Source organism: Leuciscus leuciscus (genome assembly GCF_965113295.1).
Source record: "Leuciscus leuciscus genome assembly, chromosome: 19".
NCBI classification, from domain to species: domain Eukaryota; kingdom Metazoa; phylum Chordata; class Actinopteri; order Cypriniformes; family Leuciscidae; genus Leuciscus; species Leuciscus leuciscus.
The window spans coordinates 16,232,142-16,255,759 of NC_138743.1; the positions used below are offsets into that span (position 1 = coordinate 16,232,142).

The 23,618-nt window shown below is 38.3% G+C and overlaps 2 protein-coding genes across 9 annotated transcripts in view; one reads left to right on the forward strand and one right to left on the reverse strand.

Annotated features, from left to right (window-relative positions):
• The window catches only part of tshr (thyroid stimulating hormone receptor), a 68,577-nt gene extending 53,766 nt beyond the window's left edge, over positions 1-14,811 (reverse strand). The window contains exon 1 of one of the 2 annotated variants that reach the window (XM_082148468.1): positions 14,491-14,811. In XM_082148468.1, the coding sequence (XP_082004594.1) occupies positions 14,491-14,723 (233 nt within the window). In that variant the 5' untranslated portion in view covers positions 14,724-14,811. Of the gene's footprint in view, positions 1-9,199; positions 10,879-14,490 lie in introns of those variants that run through there. The other variant, XM_082148469.1, reaches the window with a different exon arrangement.
• Positions 14,812-16,326: 1,515 nt separating this feature from the next.
• The window catches only part of cep128 (centrosomal protein 128), a gene marked incomplete at its 3' end in the record, with an annotated part of 85,381 nt that continues 78,089 nt past the window's right edge, over positions 16,327-23,618 (forward strand). For 6 of the 7 annotated variants that reach the window (XR_014200411.1, XR_014200412.1, XR_014200413.1 and 3 more), the window contains exons 1-8: positions 16,327-16,419; positions 16,784-16,957; positions 17,051-17,137; positions 17,222-17,348; positions 18,512-18,633; positions 22,304-22,395; positions 22,517-22,589; positions 22,831-22,953. Coding sequence is in view for 3 of the 7 variants with exons in the window: in XM_082148460.1 (XP_082004586.1) it covers positions 16,802-16,957; positions 17,051-17,137; positions 17,222-17,348; positions 18,512-18,633; positions 22,304-22,395; positions 22,517-22,589; positions 22,831-22,953 (780 nt within the window). The other variant, XM_082148459.1, reaches the window with a different exon arrangement.

Sequence of the window (23,618 nt, forward strand, 5' to 3'; positions counted from 1 at the left end):
CCCCATTCTTGTCGAAGGAACTGCCCCAGTGTTCCTCTACAGCAGGTACAAACGAGTTCGAGCTAATAGAACCAGAGCATGATTCAGAGATTCAACCAGAAGTGAATGTCTATGCAACTAAAGCCAGCATCAAACCCCTCAGACCACACCGGTTCGAACGATTCTCAACATGGAAACATCTCATACGAGGTATGGCAAAACGTATTACTCTAGCTAGAAACAAGTCCAAAGCTTCAGATCAAAACACTACAAATCAAGCTAAACTTACAGTCATCTCAAGCGTCCAACATTATGCATTCAAAGAGGACATTAACATTAAGAAACTGCATAAAGGGGAACGAATCCCAAAAACAAGCCCCTTGTGGACTCTAAACCCCTTCATAGACTCAGATGGACTGTTAAGGGTGGGGGGTCGGACGTCTCTAGCTGACCTTCCGTATGAAGAAAGGCACCCTCTGATACTCCCTAAAAAACATCATGTGTCAACTCTGCTTGTGAGACATTACCACCAAGGCGTCGCTCACCAAGGTCGTCACCTCACTGAGGGAGCGCTGCAATCTGCTGGTGTTTGGATGATTGGAGGCAGGAAACTAGTCTCGAGTGTAATTTGTCAGTGTGTCACTTGTCGTAGGCTTAGAGGAAAACCTGTTGAACAAAAAATTGCCAACCTCCCAGAAGATCGACTCACCATGGAGCCCCCGTTCACTAGGGTCGGCTTAGATGTTTTGGGGCCCTGGAGTGTAGTCACTCGCAAGACTAGGGGTGGGGCCGCAGAAAGTAAACGCTGGGCAGTTTTATTTAGTTGCTTAGGGACTCGTGCAGTTCACATATAAGTAATTTAATCTATGTCCACCTCATGCTTTGTTAATGCGCTGAGAAGGTTTTTCACAGTTAGAGGCCCTTCCAAAGTTCTCAGACCAGACCGCGGCACCAACTTTATTGGAGCCTGTAAGGAGCTAAAAATCAGTACAGATCACCCTGAGATTCAAGACTACCTCAGCAACGAAGGCTGCACATGGACATTCAACACGCCTCACTCATCACATATGGGTGGCTCATGGGAAATAATGATTGGCATCGCTCGCTGCATTCTAGATGCCATGTTACTGCAGTCAGGTCCAACGCACCTTACCCATGAGGTCCTCACAACACTAATGGCAGAAGTTAGGGTATTCATTAATGCTCGCCCATTGGTTCCCATAAGTACTGATTCAGACTCACCAACTATTTTGAAACCGTCTATGCTTCTAACTCCAAAGGCAGGAGCTGCTCTCGCTCCTGAAGGGACCTTTGACATAAAAGACATGTAATCTAAATGCCCCCGAGCGTGCCCTCGCCTCTCTGAACTTTCCCACCACCGCCTCTACGGAGGTGCCAAAAAGTTCATATGGAGAGACCGGGGCATCGAGGAGAAAGCCCTTCTCTTTCTCTCCGATGTCCGCCAGGTTTACCAACAGGTGCATCTCCGTTGCCACCATCGCCACCATAGATCTATGGCGTGCTTGGTGGTGCGGAGAGCCAGATCTGTGGTGCGGCGGAGCTCGGATACCGCATTAGGGGAAAGACCCTGGTGTGTAGTGAAGAACCAGCCTGACCTGCTGCCGCGTATACCCTGCCATTCAAGCGTGAGGTGTTCTCCAGTGGCTTGGTAGGTAGGGCCGGAACTTTCAAGGTCGATGCTCGCCCACCCGTGAGATAGTTCGCGAACGTCTCGTCGATTAGGGGCATCACCACGTATCCATGTTCATGAATACCGCATGCCGCATAATTCGCATGCCTATGTCGGTGGATGCAGGCAGAATATGTTTTTTTCCATGCCCTCGCGATCTCAGTATGGAGATCAGGAAGGAATGGAAGGCACACGGGAGCTGGAGGGTTATGGCTGGATAAGAACCGCTCGTCTAACAGTCTGGTTGCGAGCGGTCTGTTCCCTAGTGCGCTCCCAAGACAGCTGAAGCCTGCCTGAAGCGTGTTCCATAACCCCTAACAGCTCTTCATACGCAGGGCAGGAAGGTCGTTGTATTACAAATGTATTAAATGTTTAATTTAGGTTGCAACAGTAAAAGTTGAGTACATTGAAGTTAGCATTTTAAGGTTAAGATCACTGGGACTCTCACCTTTTGTTCTGCAAATGGCTTTCGGAGCCCAAAAGGCTTTCGGAGCCCCAGCCCTAGACGTTGAATAGTTAGGCTGATTGGATTAGCATATATGCGTTTGAATAGTTATGCTGATTGGATTAGGACTGGTAACACTCTGGAGTCTGGAAGGGATCCTAAACCTGTATACTCATTTACATGTGTTGTTCAACCTCAATGTAAGTCCCTCCCCCTTGGAAAGTATATAACCTACAATGTATAATGTTTGAGTTAGATTGTTGGAGAACTGCAGCCACGTACAGAGAAGTTCTCAATAAAGAATAACTTCTGTTTGAACGCGATTCCCAACGTCTCCTGGTCTTTGCTTCGATGAAGGAATAAAGTTTCCAACAATTTGGTGCCGTGACCCGGATGGAGAAACTGAAACTCAACAAAGAATGAACTAAGTTCCAGACTGAATCTTCTGAATCCAGATTGAAAACTTCAAGCTGACTGAGTTCCAGACGAAATTTTTCTGTACAACCAACGATTCGGTGAGTTTCACTCTATTCAAAGAACCGATGCAGACCAGTACAAATTTGTTTTCCTCTGCGCCGACAGAGAAGTTGTTAACAAACAGCTGTAGAGTTTTGTTAACTAAGTAATCCTCTAAAGTTGTCTTTTAGAGATGAAATTTATCCTCTGTTTTCAGGCAGGGAAGATTAGCGTAAAGTGCTAGTAATTTGTGTTATCCTTTGCTCTGGGCAAGGAAGGTTAACAATAGTTGATCTGTGTTAACGTGTACCCTCTGTTGATCAGAGAAGTTTTAGTGTTTGTTTGTGTGGTAACAAAGAAACTCACAAAATGGTTAGAAGGAATGCTAGGCTGATTCCCACAACTGAGAAAGCTGGACTAGCTACACCTTTATGGACAGACAGTGAATTCAAGTCTTTGTTAGGAGAACGCATGGACTCCATAGTGACCGAGTCTGTCAAATTGAATTTGACAAAGAAATTTGGCATTCACCCAGAAAAAGTATGGTCAATTGAAGATTGTAAAAAGATACTAGGAGCAAGTATTCGCAAGAACAATGTGAAAGCCATTATCTGTTGTCACAGAGAATTTAGCTTATCCATTGCACAAGAACAAGCTCAGTGTATTGCTAAGTTAAAAGAACAGAACAAACAATTGCACACTCAAGTGTCCTGTCTCAAGAAAAGGGTGGGCCAAAAAGAAGGCCTCATCCAAATGTGACTCAGAAGACCAACAACAGTCAGATGAAAGCTATCCTGATTTACAGTCTTTTGATAGAATAGAGGACAATGTCAATGCTGGATTGATGAAAGATGTAAATGCAGTTGAAGTGTGTGGAGCTAGACAAAAGCCTCAGGGAAAAGGTGTTGATACAGTTCCATTTGCAACCCCCATACTGCAGCTACAAGCAGTCAACACAGCTTTACGTCCTAAAGATATTGAGAGACTTGTTGAAAGTTTGCCATCAGTGCAAATACATTTTTTCTGAGTTTAGGAGAGAATTGTCCAAAAAGATGCGACTCTATGATATGTCTCTAGCTGAAGTCACCCAGCTAATATCACAGCTCTTGACTGAGTCAGAATTCAATGATTTTGAAAGTGCTGTAAACAATTCTGAGTTTCAAAATGTCAGAAAAGATTAATTGAGAGAGTGTTAAAGAACATTGTTGGACCGAACGTGGACTGGTCAAAGATCACTAGTTGTTTACAGAAGAAGGGTGAAAATGTATGTGAGTACACAGACAGATTTTGCCAGACCGCTGCAGCTTACAGCGGAATTGCTGACACTTCAGAGAAGGTGCTAAATGATAATGGACCCCTGGTTCGCGCATGGTTTTATGGTCTTTTGTCAGAACATAAAAATGCATTGCCTTACTTAGAATTAACATGGTCCAGTAGAACCCTGCAAAACAACTTGGACAGGTTAGCTACTTGGGAAAGAGACTCTGATGTCAAGGCAAGAGTAAAAATTGCAGCAGCATCCTTTAAGGTCAACACAGAGAATGAACAGAAACGCAAACGTCCTAAGAGAGAGGGCAGCTGTAATTACTGTGGTAAAACTGGGCATTGGATGAAAGAGTGTAGGAAAAACAAAAAGAACTTTAAAGAAGTTAACAAGGTTACTCAGCTTCTGCTCAGCCTGCTTGCTACTCTGAAGCAGCCCCTCCCCTCCTCGTTAAACTCATGGGGTAACTTGATAAGGTGTTAACCATTTAGGCTGAGTGCTTAATTTCCCCAGAAACAACAACAAAGATGAAAGACTGATTTTTGTTTAATAGAACAAAAGGAAAGTGACTGTCTCAACCTTCCTTTGGTGGACCCTGGTTAAGTCGACTCACAGCCTTAAATGTTATACCACAGAAATATTCCAATCAGACCCCCATCCTCTATTATGATGTCTATTATGACTGATGTTTCACTGGAGAATGGAAATGTGCCAATTTTCTCACACATTGTACAGTGTGCACACCACACAGGGACAGAATAGGACACACAGACCAGTGCGGAGCCCATGGAAGAACCGAAGTGCAACAGGCCTCGGGGGTCAGCCATGTAGGGCTGTCAAAATTGCTCAAAAATGACGTTCGAATATTCCCTCTAAAAAACACACGAATATTCGAACTATTCGAACATCTGGTTGCGCATTTTTTCAATGACGCGCATTACGTCAATAACAGGACAAATTAATACAAAGAGACATACATAACTTGTATAGGTAGTTAATTTAAGTTTAAACATATTTGACAATGTATTACCAACACAAAACCAAGTAAATAAACTAATGGCCAAGACCGCAGACCTCAGTCTCGCTCACTCGCAGGCACTCTCTCTCTCTCTCGCGCCCTCGCGCTCACGCTCTCTCTGCTCATAACGGTAAAATGAACAACAATAAGCACATGTTGAGTGCTGATCAAGAGTTTTGTGCAAGCAATTTAAGGTCGCGACTCTTGCCCCAAATATAGCAGGCTTCATTCAGTGATTGAAACAAATGTATTAACATTAATTGAAGTTTTACAGTATAGAACCGACATTGAAAGCTCCGAGCGAGCTGTGCTGTGGTAAACATGGAACTTTTCTGTTTAACTTTAAATAAAATGAGGCACACAATTCCGAGAAATGTGACAACAAAGAACTTTTACCCTGAGGTTCATAAAAAATAAAGTGCTATTAAAAAAGAAAAAGGCTACTTACATTATTGGTCCTTGTATTAAAAAAGGAAAAACTGACTGCAATTTATTCCATTGTCTTTTAGTGCACTGTCAACTTTCAGCACGACTGTGCTAGACAGTGCGAGTCGACTCGTGTGACCTGTCCCTCAAGTCTTGTTTATACTCGACGCGTCCGCACGAGCGCGAATCGCCCCCTATCGTTTCAAAGAATAGTACAACGGCGAGCGCGTCGAGTATAAACGCCTCGTCCGTTTGGGGAGGTGCGCGCGCAGTCTGCGGAGTCTCGCGCTGCGGAAACAGGCGAAAGTATAAACAAGGCTTCAGGCAGCGCGCGCGCCCACTCGCAAAGCAGACAGCCGCGCCTCTGCTTCCGCGGGCGTGTTTTTCCATATTCGAAATTCACATTCGAATATTAATTTTCACGTTCGAATTTCTGTTTTTTAAAACTATTCGAATATATATTCGAATTTAGAATATTCGTTGACAGCCCTACAGCCATGTGGTGAAGATTTCCTCATTCCCCCTCTTATCCCCACCTCACTGGTCCATAGGTGTCAAATCAATTAAGAAATAGGGAAAGAATGAAACAACAACAGCAGACTCTAAAAACCATACGACCCTAGTGTTTGAAGAAATACTGCTCTGTTTTCTGTTTTCTTTCTCCCTCTGTACAGATACCAATTGATGGCTGTTCCGAGATCCATATGCAACGACCGTCTCACTTGCATATGAAGCCACAACCTCAAGAAGACAACTAGACCCACTGCTGAACGAACTATCACAAAAAAAACTAAAACAAAAAAAAACACAACGCAGAGACTCACCTACGGGAACTTCAGTCATCCATCAGAGAACTTGAACAAAATACAACAAGACATTCTTGATCTTTCAACAAAACTACACCAGATGACTGAAGACAATTCTTCATGGTTCGGAAACTTGATTGGTAAACCCTGGCTGTGTATTAAAGAAATAGCAATTCTGCTGTTGTTTCTCCTACTGGCGTTCTACGTATGCGTCCACAGTATCAAGTGTTTCATTCAACAAATGACTCACGCCTCTCACGAGAAAATGACCGTTCCAACCAGAAAATAATATTACCCATAAGAACTTCACGGACCCTAAATTGCATGTTTGTTTCTGTGTCATGCAATTACAGAAGAACTACACAGATCATGCTATGTGCCTGTAACTATCACACGTTACAAGAATGAACTTGCTAAGTGCCTGTAATTTACACAAGTTACAAGAATGAACTTTTAAGTGTCTAAATTTGTATTTTGTGAGAGTTATTAGAACTCTCAAAGGGGGACATGTTGTATTACAAATGTATTAAATGTTTAATTTAGGTTGCAACAGTAAAAGTTGAGTACATTGAAGTTAGCATTTTAAGGTTAAGATCCCTGGGACTCTCACCTTTTGTTCTGCAAATGGCTTTCGGAGCCCAAATGGCTTTCGGAGCCCCAGCCCTAGACGTTGAATAGTTAGGCTGATTGGATTAGCATATATGCGTTTGAATAGTTATGCTGATTGGATTAGGACTGGTAACACTCTGGAGTCTGGAAGGGATCCTAAACCTGTATACTCATTTACATGCGTTGTTCAACCTCAATGTAAGTCCCTCCCCCTTGGAAATTATATAACCTACAATGTATAATGTTTGAGTTAGATTGTTGGAGAACTGCAGCCACGTAAAGCGAAGTTCTCAATAAAGAATAACTTCTGTTTGAACGCGATCCCAACGTCTCCTGGTCTTTGCTTCGATGAAGGAATAAAGTTTCCAACAGTCGCAAGGGCTCAGATGACTCGTCTTCTTCACCCTTGACCACCATCCCCTGCTCTTCATGGCATGGTGCCAGTAGAGCACTGTCGGCTAAGCCAGAGGAGGAAGCGTGCAAGAGATTCACTCCTCTCTCAAAGTCTTTCGCCAGCTCCATCTGTGACCTCCAGGACCTAGATCTTCTCTCCGCCTCGGCATGAGAGGGATCCGAGCCACTGGGCACAGATGCTTGTCCCTCTTCCCTCGAGAAGATGGACAAACGAGAGAGGAGTGTCCTTAAAGGGAAACGCCCACAGTGCACGCAAACAGCTCCCTCGAGAATTGAGTGCACGTGCTCTTCGCCCAGACAATAAACGCACAGGTCATGTGTGTCTCTGGGTGTCAGAAAATTCGGACACGGGTCAGCACGGGTCTCCTTGAAACGTTTCTCAGACATTCTTTTACCTGATCGACAGATCACTTCAAACACAAACAGTCCCTGAAGATGAAAAGAGGGATGACATGTTCTCAAAGTTTTGCAGAAATCATTAAGAAAATTCGAATGTGTGTGAAAACAAGTCTAAAGTGGACCATCGAAATAAGTTTTGAGCAATGTGTCTGTTTTGAGAACTGAATGAATGGTTTGGGAAATTGCATAAACTGAATCAGTTATAGTGAGTTAGCAATCAAGATTTTTTTTAAATATATATTGATATATAACTATATAGTGGAGTCTTGTCAATAAGTCACACATGCACTGATAGCTCTGAAATAAACGAAACCTTAGGTTTTGTTCAGTGAATACGTTGCTATGGCTGGCTACTTTTATACCCTGAAAGTTACCTCTGTTTCTGGAACCCGAAAGCCAAGGTTATTTGCTTACTTACCCTTAAACACCTGAGTATGTCACATAACCTGCAGGTCATGAGATGCACCTCTAAGCTATTTTAAGAGAACTGGTGGATCATTGATTGATCTACCGGTAATATGCATTAGTGAAATTCAAGATTCATAGAAATGTAGAAAATATGTTTGATAAATTATGATAAACTATTTCAACCATTTTGCATTTAATGAGTTGCAATGAACTAGCCTAATGCCTAGATGTTTTGAGGGGTAAGACTATTCAACAGAGAACCAGAATAACATATTTTGATCAACATGACATAAGCAACTGATTATGTAGGAAACAGCAGACAACTGTACATAATTGTTACATGAATGTAGAAAAGAACTTGCAATTTGTAAAAAAAAAAAAAAAAAGAGAAATTGCTTTTCTGATGTTCAAAAGAGACTAGATGATGTGGAGGTTAAACAAGTAGTTTTGAGAATGTCAATTGTGATCTGAGAAATGTACCAAAGCACCAAAGTAGAAAATGTACCAAAACTGAGAAAAGCTACAACTGGTTGATCATTGGTTGATATAATGCTTTACTCCTTTATTATAGTGAAATTCAAGATTCACTTGCACAATTAATCAATTCTGGACACTTTTATACATTTAAAAAATCTAATAGAAATATATAGAAAATATGCTTTGGCAGATTATTTCAACCATTTTGCATTTAACGACTTATGCGATGAACTAATGGCTAGATGTTTTGAGGGGGTAAGACAGAGAACAACAGAGAAACAGTATAATTTGATCAACACAGCATGCAATTGATAATGTAGGAAACAGCAGACAGTTGTACATAATCAAATGCATGAATGTCCATGAGCATTGTCAATTTGCAAAAAAAAAAAAAAAAAAAGCCCATTGTTTTTATGATATGGATTGGAATGGAATGGAATATACTTTATTGTCCCTAGTTAAATTGGACTCGATACTCTATGTTTTTTACATCACCTGTTACACCCTAATATTGTACACACAAATACAATATATTCAAAGTACTTTACATATATTACACACATCACATTACATTCACATACATTAACATTCACCACACACATGGGTAACTGCTACAATATATAAAAGGATAGGAGTTATTAGTAGTCCTTATTTACAGGTTTTATTTTATTTTATTTTATTGAAGTAGCGTAGTGCGTCATGGCATAGCATAAATTTCAGCAGTACGTCGCATTACTCGCATAAGTTGCGCTTTAGACTTAAAGGGTTAGTTCACCCAAAAATGAAAATTCTGTCAGTAATTACTCACCCTCATGTTGTTCCAACCATGTAAGTCTTTCGTTCATCTTAGGATCACAAATTAAGATATTTTTGATGAAATCTGATAGCTTTCTCACTCCTCCATAGGCTTTCAGAGGGACCCAAACTCGCCGGCCCAGAATAGTTATTAAAAACATCGTTAAAATAGTCCAAGTGACTACAGTGGCTCTACATTAAGTTTATCATGCGACGACAATACTTTTTGTGCGGAAAAACAACAAAAATAACGACTTTATCCAACTATTAGTGTTCTTCAATGTGGGCCTCTGACGAGAGTTCACGGGAGCGCCACGACGCATGCGCGAGAACTGAGATTACTGCGTTCTTCTTCTACTACTACTTGTTACTGGCTGCTCACTCCTTGGGAGTATTACTGCCATCTACTGTACAAGATGACGTCCCGACATTGCCGGAAGCGCAAAACGGTCTGTTTATAAGCAGAGGAAGAGCCGCAGAGCCACAGTTTTACCCCAGTAGTTTCACCCCAGCAGTTTTACCCCAGCAGTTTCACCCCAGCAGTTTCACCCCGTGCATGCGCAGTTTCATCACAACAGTTTTACCCGCAGAGTCCGTTTACCGTTACATTAACCCATACAATTTGTATTATGCATTTCCTTAACATGTACTTGCTAATCAAACACTTTATATGAACAAACTACTAATCTATAAAACACAATCGGTCTTCCGACCTTTTACTATTGTGTTGATATGCGCGAGGGCGAGAGAGCAATACAGCGCTCTTGTTGTTTGAAGGCGGTGAGAGTGCGCGCGCGCGGCCGGGGCTCTCTCTCTCTCTGTTTGTTCTTATGCGCCCTGTCCACTGATCTAAATAATTAGTTGTTACGACGACTTATTTGTTCCCTCGTTTTAATAAATCGTGGACACGTTGAACTAATTCTCTCCCTCATTTTGATTTAACGAATTACAACGTGGCCAAAAAGAATGCTAAAGACCTATTTTTGTGAATTGGTGAATATTCAGGTGAATTATTTCGTGGCCACGAATAAATAATAATTATTAAACAGTTTTTCTTACCTGTGAAGATAGCTCTTCAGTGAAGGCCGACTATTCTCGTACAGCTTTTTATTCCTTTTTTTTTTGTGAATTGGTGAATATTCAGGTGAATTGTTTCGTGGTCACGAATTAATAATACCTCAGCACGTTTTACAAATTTGAGTACAACGTCGCCACAATATAGTAAAACGAGGGAACAAATGAGTATAACCTGCTGAGGTATTATTAATTCGTGGCCACGAAACAATATTCACCGGAATATTCACCAATTCACCAAAATATAGGTCTTTTTAAATATATTAACATATTAATATAAACCAAAACTGCGCATGCGCGGGGTGAAACTGCTGGGGTGAAACTGTGGCTCTGCGGCTCTGCAGTCAGACCCTTCTCGAGGAAGACGCGCGCTGTATGTAAGCTATTGAATTCGACACTTATTATGATTTAGGTCTCGATGATGTCGGGACGTCATCTTGTACAGTAGATGGCGGTAATACTCCCAAGGAGTGAGCAGCCAGAAAACAAGTAGTAGTAGAAGAAGAACGCAGTAATCTCAGTTCTCGCGCATGCGTCCTGGCGCTCCCGTGAACTCTCGTCAGAGGCCCACATTGAAGAACACTAATAGTTGGATAAAGTCGTTATTTTTGTTGTTTTTCCGCACAAAAAAGTATTGTAGTCGCATGATAAACTTAATGTAGAGCCACTGTAGTCACTTGGACTATTTTAACGATGTTTTTAATAACTATTCTGGGCCGACGAGTTTGGGTCCCTCTGAAAGCCTATGGAGGAGTGAGAAAGCTGTCAGATTTCATCAAAAATATCTTAATTTGTGATCCGAAGATGAACGAAAGACTTACATGGTTGGAACAACATGAGGCTGAGTAATAACTGACAGAATTTTCATTTTTGGGTGAACTAACCCTTTAAGTCGAATCTGTGTGTTAATTTGGCCAGAAGCTAGTTATTTTACCTTATAAAGTTTTAAATATTAATATTTTTCTTACACAAACTCATAGCTTTGCTTCAGAAGGCATTAACCCCCCGGAGCCGTGTGGAGCACTTTTATGATGGATAGGTACGCTTTTTTGAGCTTCAAACTGATGGTTGCAATCCACTGCCATTATAAAGCTCAGAATAGTCAGGGTGTTTATTAATATAACTCAGATTGTATTCGTCTAAAAGAAGAAAGTCATATGCACCTAGGATGGCTTGAGGGTGAGGAAATCATGGACTAATTTTCATTTTAAAGTGAACTACTCCTTTAACACAGTTCATGTTGTGTTCACACAATATGCAGTCAATTAACACGTTTATAAAGTTCTTGTTTTTTTTTCTTTTTATACAACACATAATCCATTATTTTTGTCTTAGTTTCATTTTCATGGACTTCTAGTTTGTTTCTATTCAGTATGCTTTTCTTTTTGTTCTAGTTCCTGCCTGAGTTTGTCACTATGGTTACTGATTTGATTTCATTATTCTGTCCAGCTGTGTGTCATTAATTATCATAGTTTGCCTGTGTATTTATCTGCCTGCTTTTTCAGTTCTGATTGTCAGTTGTCGTTAACGATTGGAGTAAGTTTGGGTACGTTTTCATTCTGTGAATAAAGTTAATTGTGTACTCTCTATTCGCTTAGACTATATGACACTTGCTCCATACCAAAATCATGGCTCTTTCTGGTCTTACAGTATTTACAAATGCTTAACCATAGCATGTCAGAAATGAATACCTAATGTTCAAATCTTTAAATATAGTAAAACCTCTACTTTTGCAAGAACAGCAGCTCAAAAGTATACAAAAAAAGATATATAAAACAAATACTGAAACAACTGATAAGCATTTTTAAGTAGCAGATCACTGAAATATTGAGAAATAGCTGAATCCTTTCCAATCTCAGTTGGAGGCATAGTCAGGTGTTGAAGTTCTTTCCATTACTTGGACATGTACACAGTAAAATAGGTAAAATTATTTTTTCAGTGTGGATGCGGAAAAACATAGAGAAGCAGAGTGAGAAAAAATAATGTTCAGCAATTTCATGTTTTCATTTCAGTAAAAGCTTCATGTAAAGCTTTTACTACAAGGATTCCAGTTCCACTGTTCCATATACGCAGAATATGCAGCCTGCGTTCGGGACTAACTAAGGGGACACCATCACACCCTTTATGGGGGGCACCATCAACACCAACCCCGGAAAACAATTTCAACAGAGGTTGTTATTATTGTTATTTTTTTCTACTGCACATTCTATAAAGTAATGACTAATTCACTTTTAGATTGTATGTTTCCAAGAATGCACACATTCAACACTCAACCAAAAATTTTTTCGAATTTTCGAAATTTTCAGTGCGTGTCTGTGTGAGGTAAAATGACACAAGCTGCTGAAGCTCCACCCTTTGTGCCAGGAGCAGCAGTCATTTGCATTTAAAGGAACAGACACAAAACGGTGCGTTTTTGCTCACCCTCAAAAAGTGACAACTTTAACATGCTATATAAAAATATCTGTGGGGTATTTTGAGCTAAAACTTCACATACACACTCAAAGACATATTTTACATCTTGTGAAAAGGGCTTTATACCACCCCTTTAACAAAATATGGTTTTGGGCAGAAAATGTACTATTTGGCTAATTGTGTGATGTATGTGTGTTGCTGTGTTAAGAGTTTATAAAAAGTACTTTAAGTATTGGTATATGCTTGTTAGGAATTGTAAAAAACTGTAACCATTTAATTAATACTGGCACAAACAAATTTTTACACCTGTTCAATTTACATTGAGGAATTCTGTATCTTCTTGTCGAGGGTAGCAAGAAGGGAGTGCATGGGACAGATCACTCAAAATCCTTCTGGCTTTCTTCAGTGTGCATTGTTCATAAAGAGACTAAAATGCTAAGATGGTCTCTCTGCCCTATCAGTTTCAGCATGTGCACAATAGATGTGCACAAGTGATGAGAAGATTTGGAGGTTAAACAAGTTTTGAGAATGCCAATTGTGAAATGTACCAAAGCAACTGAGAAAAACTGTAAATTTGGAGGATATAAGATTATTATAATTTTTTTTCTTTTTTTTTTTTTACATATTAGGCTTTGCTCGTACAGGCTAAATGGTAATGCCGAATCTACAGGTTACATCAAGGCTTATTTATTGTCTAAGAATGTTAAAAATCCCAAATGTATCATTACTTAGGTTTAATCCAACACTGAAGACAACACTGCTGTTTGTTGTACAACAATTCTTTGTACAACAAAAGCCAAATTAGATGTTTTGTTTGGTTCCCTACGGTTCTCGGTCCAGCTAAATGTTTAGACAAAATCCTAATTAATATGACTGAAGGTCTTGTTTGAATGTGCTATACTATATGTTAATGATAAAGATCAGTATAATTTTACAATAGGGCTGCCATTAATTTGAGCTGAGGTTTAAAGAGGATGCAGAATTGTAGCTAATTCCAATTTGAATGTAAAGAAGTAGAATAAAATTGAATAAACTTTAAATATCTTCATATAGCTAACTGCAAATCATTTTTTGACACATGTTTTTCAGTAATAACCCCAAAATACACTCAACACATGGAAATCTTTTAGAACTATTAGATGGTAATAATCAATGTTAGTAGTACTAAATACGAGTATTAAATTAAGTGAGTGAAGATCAGCATTAGTCCACTATGAGTGTTCACTATAAGTCTCAATACATAATACAGGTGAAAATGTCTACAAAGAAAAAAAAAAGAAAAAAAAAAACACGATCATTGAATGTATTGCATTATGTGAATATCCTTCGCCAAATGACCTCAAGGCAAGCACAAATCAAAAATAATAATATGCCTAATTAATTAGGCTAAATTAACCAGACACCACTTTAACCAGTTTTAACTACTATGTATGTACTAACATTTAAATGAATCATTTGATACAACGCGCTTTATTGTTAAGATGTTTTTACACACACACACACACACACACACACACACACACACACACACACACACACACACACACACACACACACACACACACACACATATATATATATATATATATATATATATATATATATATATATATATAATAAAAAAAACATGTAAAAATTTAATTATAGCTCTTAACTCATACCACGAAATCTGTCCCAATAGCCGTTTCCCACCTCAACAGCAGCAAGTGTTTACAACATGAACACAATGAGTAGGCCTACAGTGTACCGAACTTTTTAATGCAAGTTGGCAACATATAAATAAAGTGACCAATTAATAATAAAATAATGAATACTTACAAGATTTCTGTCATTGAGGGAAACATTGGAATGACATCAATGGCCATGCACGAGACAGCGAAGGCTTTCCACTGGGAACACTCACAGCCATGAGGACACGCATTCGGATGTCCGATCACACACACAGGTGACAGCATCAACATTACCAGCACACGTGTCGCCATGATAGGAAAAATGATAGATTTATTTTCTTCCGCTGGAAAACTGCAGCCTCTCTTCTCGGTTTGGACCATAAAGTAGTCACACAAACACCGACGAGCAGTTTAAAGCTCTTGCTTTAAGCAAACTTGCTTGAGTGTGAGAGTCAGTAAGTGAGTGAGGCGGACGGCTGAGGCGCCCTTGCGGTTGCTATGGGAACTGAATAGTTCTATGGGACATAATAGAAACGTCTCTCGTTTACAAATAATTGCGTGTAGCTATTATTCGTATTTAAATGCACAGGAGAACTTCTTACGAAAAAAAAAATATATCGATAAATCACAAATAGGAATAGTCAGGTTAATAATAGGATAATAGGCCAAGTCAATTTTCATTTCAGTTACAACATGCAATGGATTATCAAAAATAAAGCAACATAAAGAACATATTTTTTTCAGGAAATTATATAGTCTAAAGAATTTATTTCATATGTGTATAGGTGATATTTTATATATTTTATATTTTATTATATGTGTATATATCTTAAGTGAGCAATGATATAGGCTATATGTAAATGTTTCAAAGTGTCACTTATGTGTAATATTAAATGTGTAAAAACAATGCACAAACTTTATGTATACTGATAAACTGTTGACAGATCTTCTCTTTGTCAAGAAGCCTCAGTCAATTTGAAATCATTTTAAGCAGATTGCAAAACTACCTCAGGTTAGCATTAGTTAGGCTATATGTTAGTGCCTATCTTTTCCAAAAATAATTATTCAATGAAATAATGAATGAAAAAAAATTACTGACAGCATATATTATGAATAATTTTTTTAAATTATTTATTGTATTCCACTGTATTCCAAATAAGTAAAACAAATCAGAGATGTATATTATTACATTACATCATCACTATGACTCTTTCCGGATAGGCCCTATCTGAATAATGGCAGCAAATGAAGCTGCATTTTCTAAAGTGCTAAACTCTTTTATCTTCATTCGCGGAGGTCTGCGTGATCAGGGTCGTTCGTCTACGGCGCACACTTGGGATGTTTGGACGGTGGACCCCAGACAATAAATATGTTTTAAACACAGTAGGCAGACTATTTTAAAGACTTTATTAATAATGTGTATAATACATATTATTAAATACTACTACTGCTAATAACAATAACAATAAAAATGACAACAACTATTACATATTATAATTATGTTAAATAATAAACAACACTGCAAACTATCCATTCCTTGTGACTGTATAATAGAATAGAACAAAATAGAATAGAATAGAATAGAATAGAATAGAATAGAATAGATGATTACATTTACATTTAATCATTTAGCAGACGCTTTTTATCCAAAGCGACTTACAAATGAAGAGAGCAATAAAAGCAGTCAAATCAACAATAGAGCAACAATATGCAAATGTGAGCTAGACCAACGTAGCAAGGATTTTTAAAATGTAAATTATAATAGCCTATAGAATAGTAAGTGTTAGTATTATTGAGTCAAATGTTGGCGAAAGATATAATATAATATAATATAATATAATATAATATAATATAATATAATATAATATAATATAATATAATATAATATAATATAATATATGAAGGAGTTCTGAAACGTAACAGGAAACGTTACGGCGCGGGTGGCAAAACTACAACTCCCATGATTCATAGCGTTTGTTGTATTCCTGTTAGGCGGCCAGTTCAAGTTGCCATAGCAGAGGATGTCGGTGCCTTACAATGATCACCTAAGATAACCATCAAACCTCTGGGCGCACGGGTAGGGGGAGTTTGACGTACTTTTCTTGTAGTTTTACAATTGAGTGATTCTGTATTATATTATACAAACGGACAAGGCTTTGTAACATCTTAGGAAAGAAAGGCTGTAAGTTAAGCACAAAGCTAACTAACGTTAGCGCGATAATTCTGTGCCAAGTCGAGTGTTTACAAGGTCTTTATTTTCATCAAATAGACGATTTCATTGACTAGACTAGTGTTCCCCAGCCTTAAACATTTAATTAATCTGAATACTTTCTCGGCAGGTGTAATTACACGCGTCTTGTAGCTAGGCAAACAGATAATGCATGTGTCAGGATTGGAAAGGTGGTTTCTGATTTCAGTTTAGTGCTGTTGCTTATTTTCAGGCATTGGCTCATGTCAGCATGGACTCCTCCAGTGAATCTGACACCTTTGACAGACCCAGGGGGCATCGATCGCCGGTCAGGGGGAGCCGAATAAGACCTGACAGAAGGTTTCCTAGGGATACACATGTATCTGACATATCAGACAAAATTGACACTTTAACAAACACTCTACAGGTAAGCTGCCTTCATGCATTGTCTGCTCTGTTGTGTACAGCTGGGATCACTGCTTTCTTTTCTTTTGACATGCAAGCTTATGCTTTTGTGCAGGATACAAGCCGAAATCTAAACAAAGTGGATCAGATGTTGGGACAGTATAAGGAACACACAGACGACCAAGCTGAAGCCATGGCGACGGTGAGTATCGCAACCCAGAGTTGTATGGGATTGTCTCTGATTTCAGATAAGGGTGTTGTTCTGAGAGCTTGTCCTGTGTTTTAGCTGAGGGAGAGCTTAGAGGAGTCCATCCAGCATCTGCAGGGTCAGCGGCTGAAGAGGAGCACGGGTGGCTGGAGCGCCTCACTCTCCACAATGCACACCAGTGACCTGGAAGATGCCAGCGCCTCAGGTGCAGCACAGGCTAGGACTTGCTTCATTAAATGAGTGGAAGCTTGTCTATACATTTTATTAAAAGTGTGTTAATGACTTAACACACTAGTATCTTACCCTAAAACTACTAGTATCTTTGCCAGAGGCAGACTTAGTGATTCCCTAAGCAATTCTAGGTATGGTAACACACCAACTATGCACCCTTTTACTTTTGTAGTCCTATACCCCAAGTATACCCCAAGTTCACGTTAGAGGGGAACAACTAAGCCTAACAAATTTACTCTGATACTCCCTAATAAAGCAAATACAAATATGAGGAACACATTTGTATATGAGCTGTAAAATCTTAATGTAATGCAATGTAAAAATTCATCATGTTAATGTATAAACCATAAAAAAAATCATGCACTTTATACGGTATATCTCCTTCTTAGATGGTACATTTTCCTATTTATTCTCTTTACATTATGGCATCTTTACTGGTGATGGAAAACAAGTGCATTATTCCTAATAACTATATTTATTTATGTACATGTACATCTAAGAATGAGCGGGGTAATATCAATGGTATGATTAATTTTAGAAATTTGTATCAGAGCTAAATGTATCTTAATTTTATAAACAAAGCTCTGCTGTTAATGACCTTGCGCTTGTTGTAGCTCTAAACTTTGCTTGCGCACCTGCAATACTAATGGAGTAGTCCACTTTAATCCATAATGGGGGGGCCCACATTCGTGCAGATGTAATAATAATGTTAAAACTTTAATGGTGAAATTCTGACCAAACAAAACATGATTAAAAAATTAGTAGGTTATGATTAATAAAGGCTTCTGGGTATTTGATGGGGCCACCTGATTCCCTGGGGCCATTATCTTCTGATAATAATAATAAGAAAGGTATCAGGATATATAAATGATTTCTTAAGGATCATGTAACACTGAAGCTTTGCTTTCACAGAATAAAAAAAAATTATTATATATATTTTTTATTATAGTTTTTTTTAATCAAATAAATGCTTGGTGAACATAATAATCTTTTTTCAAAAAGATCTGAATGGTAGTGTAATTGTTGCATACTGCTGTGAAAAATCTTAGCATTGCACATACTACTTAAAAATATAGAATGCACTACACAGTGTGCTAACTACACAATAGTTCCAGATATGTGTCTCTTGCCCTATAGACAGGAGGCGCTACCTCCCCACGTCCCCTTTGAGAGATTATGGGAGTGCGGGCACAGGTAACAGAAGACGCTCTAGATCTGTCGCAGTGCGTTTCCAAGACTCCGCTCAAGCTGAAGAGCAGGTATGACTGTACATCTGAGTTTAATTGTGTCATGTTATAGTTTTAATTTATTAATAATACATTTTAGAACTGTATAGTCAGTTTCTTTTTGCACTTAAATACTTAAATCTAATACTCAATTTGTTAGATTACGTCTCCACGTTAGAAATTTCTGAAATATCACCGGATCATGCCAGAAGATACAGAAAACCAGGGAAGGCAGGAGAAATTACAAAAATATCTTTGTGTATGTGTCAGTGCTCAGAATTTTAGCCTTATTCGGACACTGATTGTTTCTCATGGGGTCATAAGGTATTTTCAACATTTACAGGGGCTAGTCTGTGATTTTATTGCCGTCCGAATCCAGAATGTCAGTGTTTTTCTCTCACCACCCGCGTGAAAATCCCCGGCCGAATTACCTACTGTTTTTTGACAAACACCAAGGTCGTGCGGTAATTTAATTGCCGTCCGAATCCACATCACTGAGTTTACAAGAAGTAATCAATGTTTAAATACTTTTTGACCACTGCCGAGCACCATACGATAACTGTTGCACTTTGCAACGAATTTGGATGCATTTTAAAAATCTAGCATACACTTTTATTACTGAAATGCTGTATTTATAAGCATATTTATTTATAAAGTATTTACAAGAACATTATTTCATCACCGCTCAAAGAAGAAAGAGAAGAAAAGAACGTAAACATTTGAAATGGGCCGTTATAATGACAGCAATTATGTACATTAAAAAATAAACCAAGCAGCTTTATGTTTACCTCCTGTAAATAAGAGGCTGTATTAACTTATTTCCGCTTATTTCCACATTTTGAAAATTACATCCATCATTTTGAGATAAAATATAAGACAGAAAACCATTTTAAGTATAGTGCGTCTATCTTCCTATTTTTAACCAGTATATTTAAATAATCAAATAATAATTAGGATATTGTATTTTCCTATCTGTCTGTCTGTCATGAATATTTTTTAAGTACAAAATGCGATGCTATATGCTATAGATGAATGTATGTATTCACAATATAGCATTGCATTTCGTTCTTTTTAAAGAAAATATTCACCTTATTCTTAATGAAAGAGCTGGCACGGCCATTGTAATTTGATTGTGTCAAAGCTTTCAGTCTCATTCGCTTTAATATATTCACTGTATACCTACAGTATGAGCACATATCAGCTGAATTCATATTAAATGCGGAAAATTCATGCATTCAAGAATGTTTTAAAACTGAATTTGCAGATTACACAATTATTCTCTGCTTGGTGTCTGCTTTTGAAAACCACACTGATAATATAAATGTTATAGCAGAATCTCTACCGATTTCCACATTTCTGTGTTGCTCTGCTTTAGTTCTCCAGTCACAACACACAAAATACCAAAATACAGTGTCTGGGAGCTTGAGTGAATGTTGACATTTCTCCACACACGTCTTTGTTATTGCTGCTGACATATTGATTTTTCCACATGATGACTTAATAATGCTAAATAATCCACCTTTGATGTACACACACATCACTGCTGCTTTTTTGTTGTCTGCAGGTTTTATATGGATTACAGTTCATGCTGTGACTTTGTGATTCAGTTGAGTTGGCACATTGTCTAAGTAATGTACTGTAAATATACTGTGTCTTTTCTTACAAGTGATTTTTTTACATGAAAAATGGACTCTATACACTTGATGCACCTGGTATAGACAGGGTGTTAGTATCTCTTTTATGATGCTTCCAGTCAGTATATGAGTAATTTAGCATTTTAGGGCCAGATTTTCTAACCACTTGCGCCAACTCAAACCTTTGCATCTGTAGGAGTTTCCCTTTTAGCTGAACAGGGCTGAAAAAGGCATATTTATTGGGAGATCATCAATAATGACCCCCCCCCCCCCAACAAAAAAACATGCCTTAAGCCACTTTGTGCCAGTGTTGTTAGAAAATCACACACTTATGAATATCATAGGCTCTTGTTTGCAAATTTGCACTGATTATAAGGGGTGTAACGGTTCTCTGTAAAATAATTAACCGTACCGTTCTCCACCCACTGTTCGGCACGGCATTTGTTGAAAATAACAATGCGTAAAACAGATATAGAGTTCGGCTAATGAATGTTTCTCTTGATGGATACGCATTCTGACTCCCTGAACTTTGTTCAATGTGAGTGCCGTATGCTCTATTATGACCAGTCATTACCCGAGCGTTGATAGCGCACAAGCGCAGGTGAGACCTGAACAGCACATGTTGCTATCTGTGTTTAAACTAAACTAATTTAAGCCTTGCCAATTTAAACATTCAAAGAAGACGCAGAAGAGAACTCGCTTGCGCACTGTAATAAGATTTGTGTGTGCACTCATCCAAAGCGCGCACATGGAAAGCGCGTGTGTACAGCACGCAATTATTGAGTTCTCTTTCAGGTCTTGCAATTGAACGGACAAATTCACAGAAAAATGATTTCAACATGCCCGTCTTGAAGAGTATCCTAGCAAACATAGTAGGTTATGTCTTAAGTAAACGTAAACAGAATGCACGTGGATCAGTATCAGTATTTCGTATCCGTGTATGATGTCTTAAAGTGACAGCAGCCTAATATTCCTGCTGTCTGTATTTTAAATGTTAATCAAACAACAAAAGACAAGGAAATCAATAGCTTTTGTAACTTTAATAATGATTAATCTTTATTTAATTTATTCAGTGAAGATTATGTGCAATGTTATTTCACATTTGATTGCTTTATTCAATTTACGTACCTGAAAACTACTGTTAGATACCTAAATAACCTGAAATAACCTTTTTTATTTATTTGTATCTTTGCTCCATTGAATTTATTTGTGCTGTTGCTTTTAGTTTGATTATCTGTTTCTTATTTTCCTTATTTTTATTTGATAGTAGTTCTTTTTTCCATGAACATAGCATATACCGAACCGTACCGAAACGGTGACACTAAAACTGCTAAAAGTAATCTAAACCATTACACCCCTTCTGATTATGGGAATGATAGAACATTTAGTTGATCGATCACATTCTTAAAAACATTAGTTTACATTAAACAAAACATTAGTTTATTAATTATTACAGTTATGTTTTTTTTATATTCTGCCCAATTAAAAATGGCTAGAACACCCTACGGTTGCCTTGGTTTCCTCATCAGGCTAAATTATTTATATGTTTGGGAGGTAGCCGTATAATGTAGGACGTTAAATCAAGGTTTTAAAGGTTAAAAAAAATAAAATAAAATTAAATTGACTATAATTCATGGTTATTTTATTTCAGTTAGGTATATAATAACTTTCCTACCAAATTTTTTTTAACTGACTCTTTTAAGAGATAAAACATGCAGTTTTCACGTGGAGGACAACGAACAGACAAAAAAAAAGTCCCATTTGAATGGCATAGAAGGAGGGACTCAAGCTATATTTAAAGGAATATATCAAAATATAATAGAGACTCTGGGATGGGCTCTTTTGACTTGGCCAAGTAAGCAGCCACCAAGAAATTCCTGGCAACCACCAAACAATGCCTGTGCAAATAACCCAAACACCTTAGCAACCTCAGAGTAAAAAAAAATTTTTTTTACCCACCACTCAAAACACCTAGAAACTCCAAAGCAACACTATGGCAAGCAGCCACACAACACCCTAGCACAAGCAAGCACCACTCACATTAAAATCTAATTCTCTTTGTTTCTCAGGTTCACTCAATGCATCAGTCCCTAAGAGACCTGCGGAGTGATCAGCTTCGGATGGGTGATGACATTGATAGAGAGATCAGCAGAAGAAACAGGTCCCTTTAATGTTTCTACCTGATCAAATCAAAGCATCGTGTTCGTTGATGATAATAAATTCCTTGTGTAATTGTTAAAAAACGCAATGTTGTGTTTTCTCTGCTTTCTGCCCCTCAAAAGGACTGACATAGAAACCAAGAAGACATTGGAGATTCTTGCAGGCCACGTACAGGCACCGCAGAGAGAAGAAACTGTAAGTGTTGCTTATGTAACACAGCATGTTGTGTTCATTTTTTACATTTTTTTTTTTCTGCCTGCGACCACTTGTCTTGCTTGTCAGAATGCACTTGTTGTGTCTTTTCTTCTGCTGTAAGTTGAATCTAAGGAGACCTGCTGTACAGAACATGATATACTGAATAACAGCAATTTGCTCTAGCTGAACAGGACTGAAAACAGCACGTTAAGTCAGGTTTGAGACGTATGATGTGTCTTAGGTCTCGTTACGGGTGGAGAGACGTCTACAGGAGATCGAGGATGAGATGCGCTCGGGGCAGCAAGTGCTTTCTGAAAGATATCACAGAGAGAAACCAAAAAGCATGTCTGGAGAACTGCAGGAGGTAGAACACTACACTAATGCATATTGTTATTTATATGCTAATATTTTAAAGGGGCCATATCATTACACTTTCCTGGATATTCTGAGCTAAATGAGGTTGATGTACTATGAAAACATACTGTAACTTTCAGAACTCAAAACTCCCTCCCCAGTCCAAAAGGATCTTTTAATGAAACCAAGAACTCAATCTGAACTTACACACGTTTCTGCTGTGGGGAAACCCAAATACATGAATATATCAGTGATTTCTGTTGAGTGATCAGAAACGTGTTCAATAGTAATAAGGAAAATATATGATATGGCTTCTTTAAGATGCAACTTGTTCTCTAAGACTTGCACTTGCTGTCATTTGTCTGCTTTTTAGCTTAATGTGTTTATATCATGACTTGACACAAAATGCTTCACAGCTCCAGCAAATTTGTGATTGAATGAAAAGTTCCTTGCGCATTTGCATCAGATACTTCCAGTTGAACCTCTAAAGGAACTTCTTCAAATTGCCTAAATATCCGGTTGACATTATGAGGTATGATAATTGGGGGAAATCAGTGTTAAAACCAGTGATCTAGTGGAAACTTCAGAGCAGGTTCATGCTGTGCTCCTACCAGCAGGGGGCAGTATATGCTTGTGTTTAGCTTCCATGAACAATTGTCCTATTTATCTGAGAGG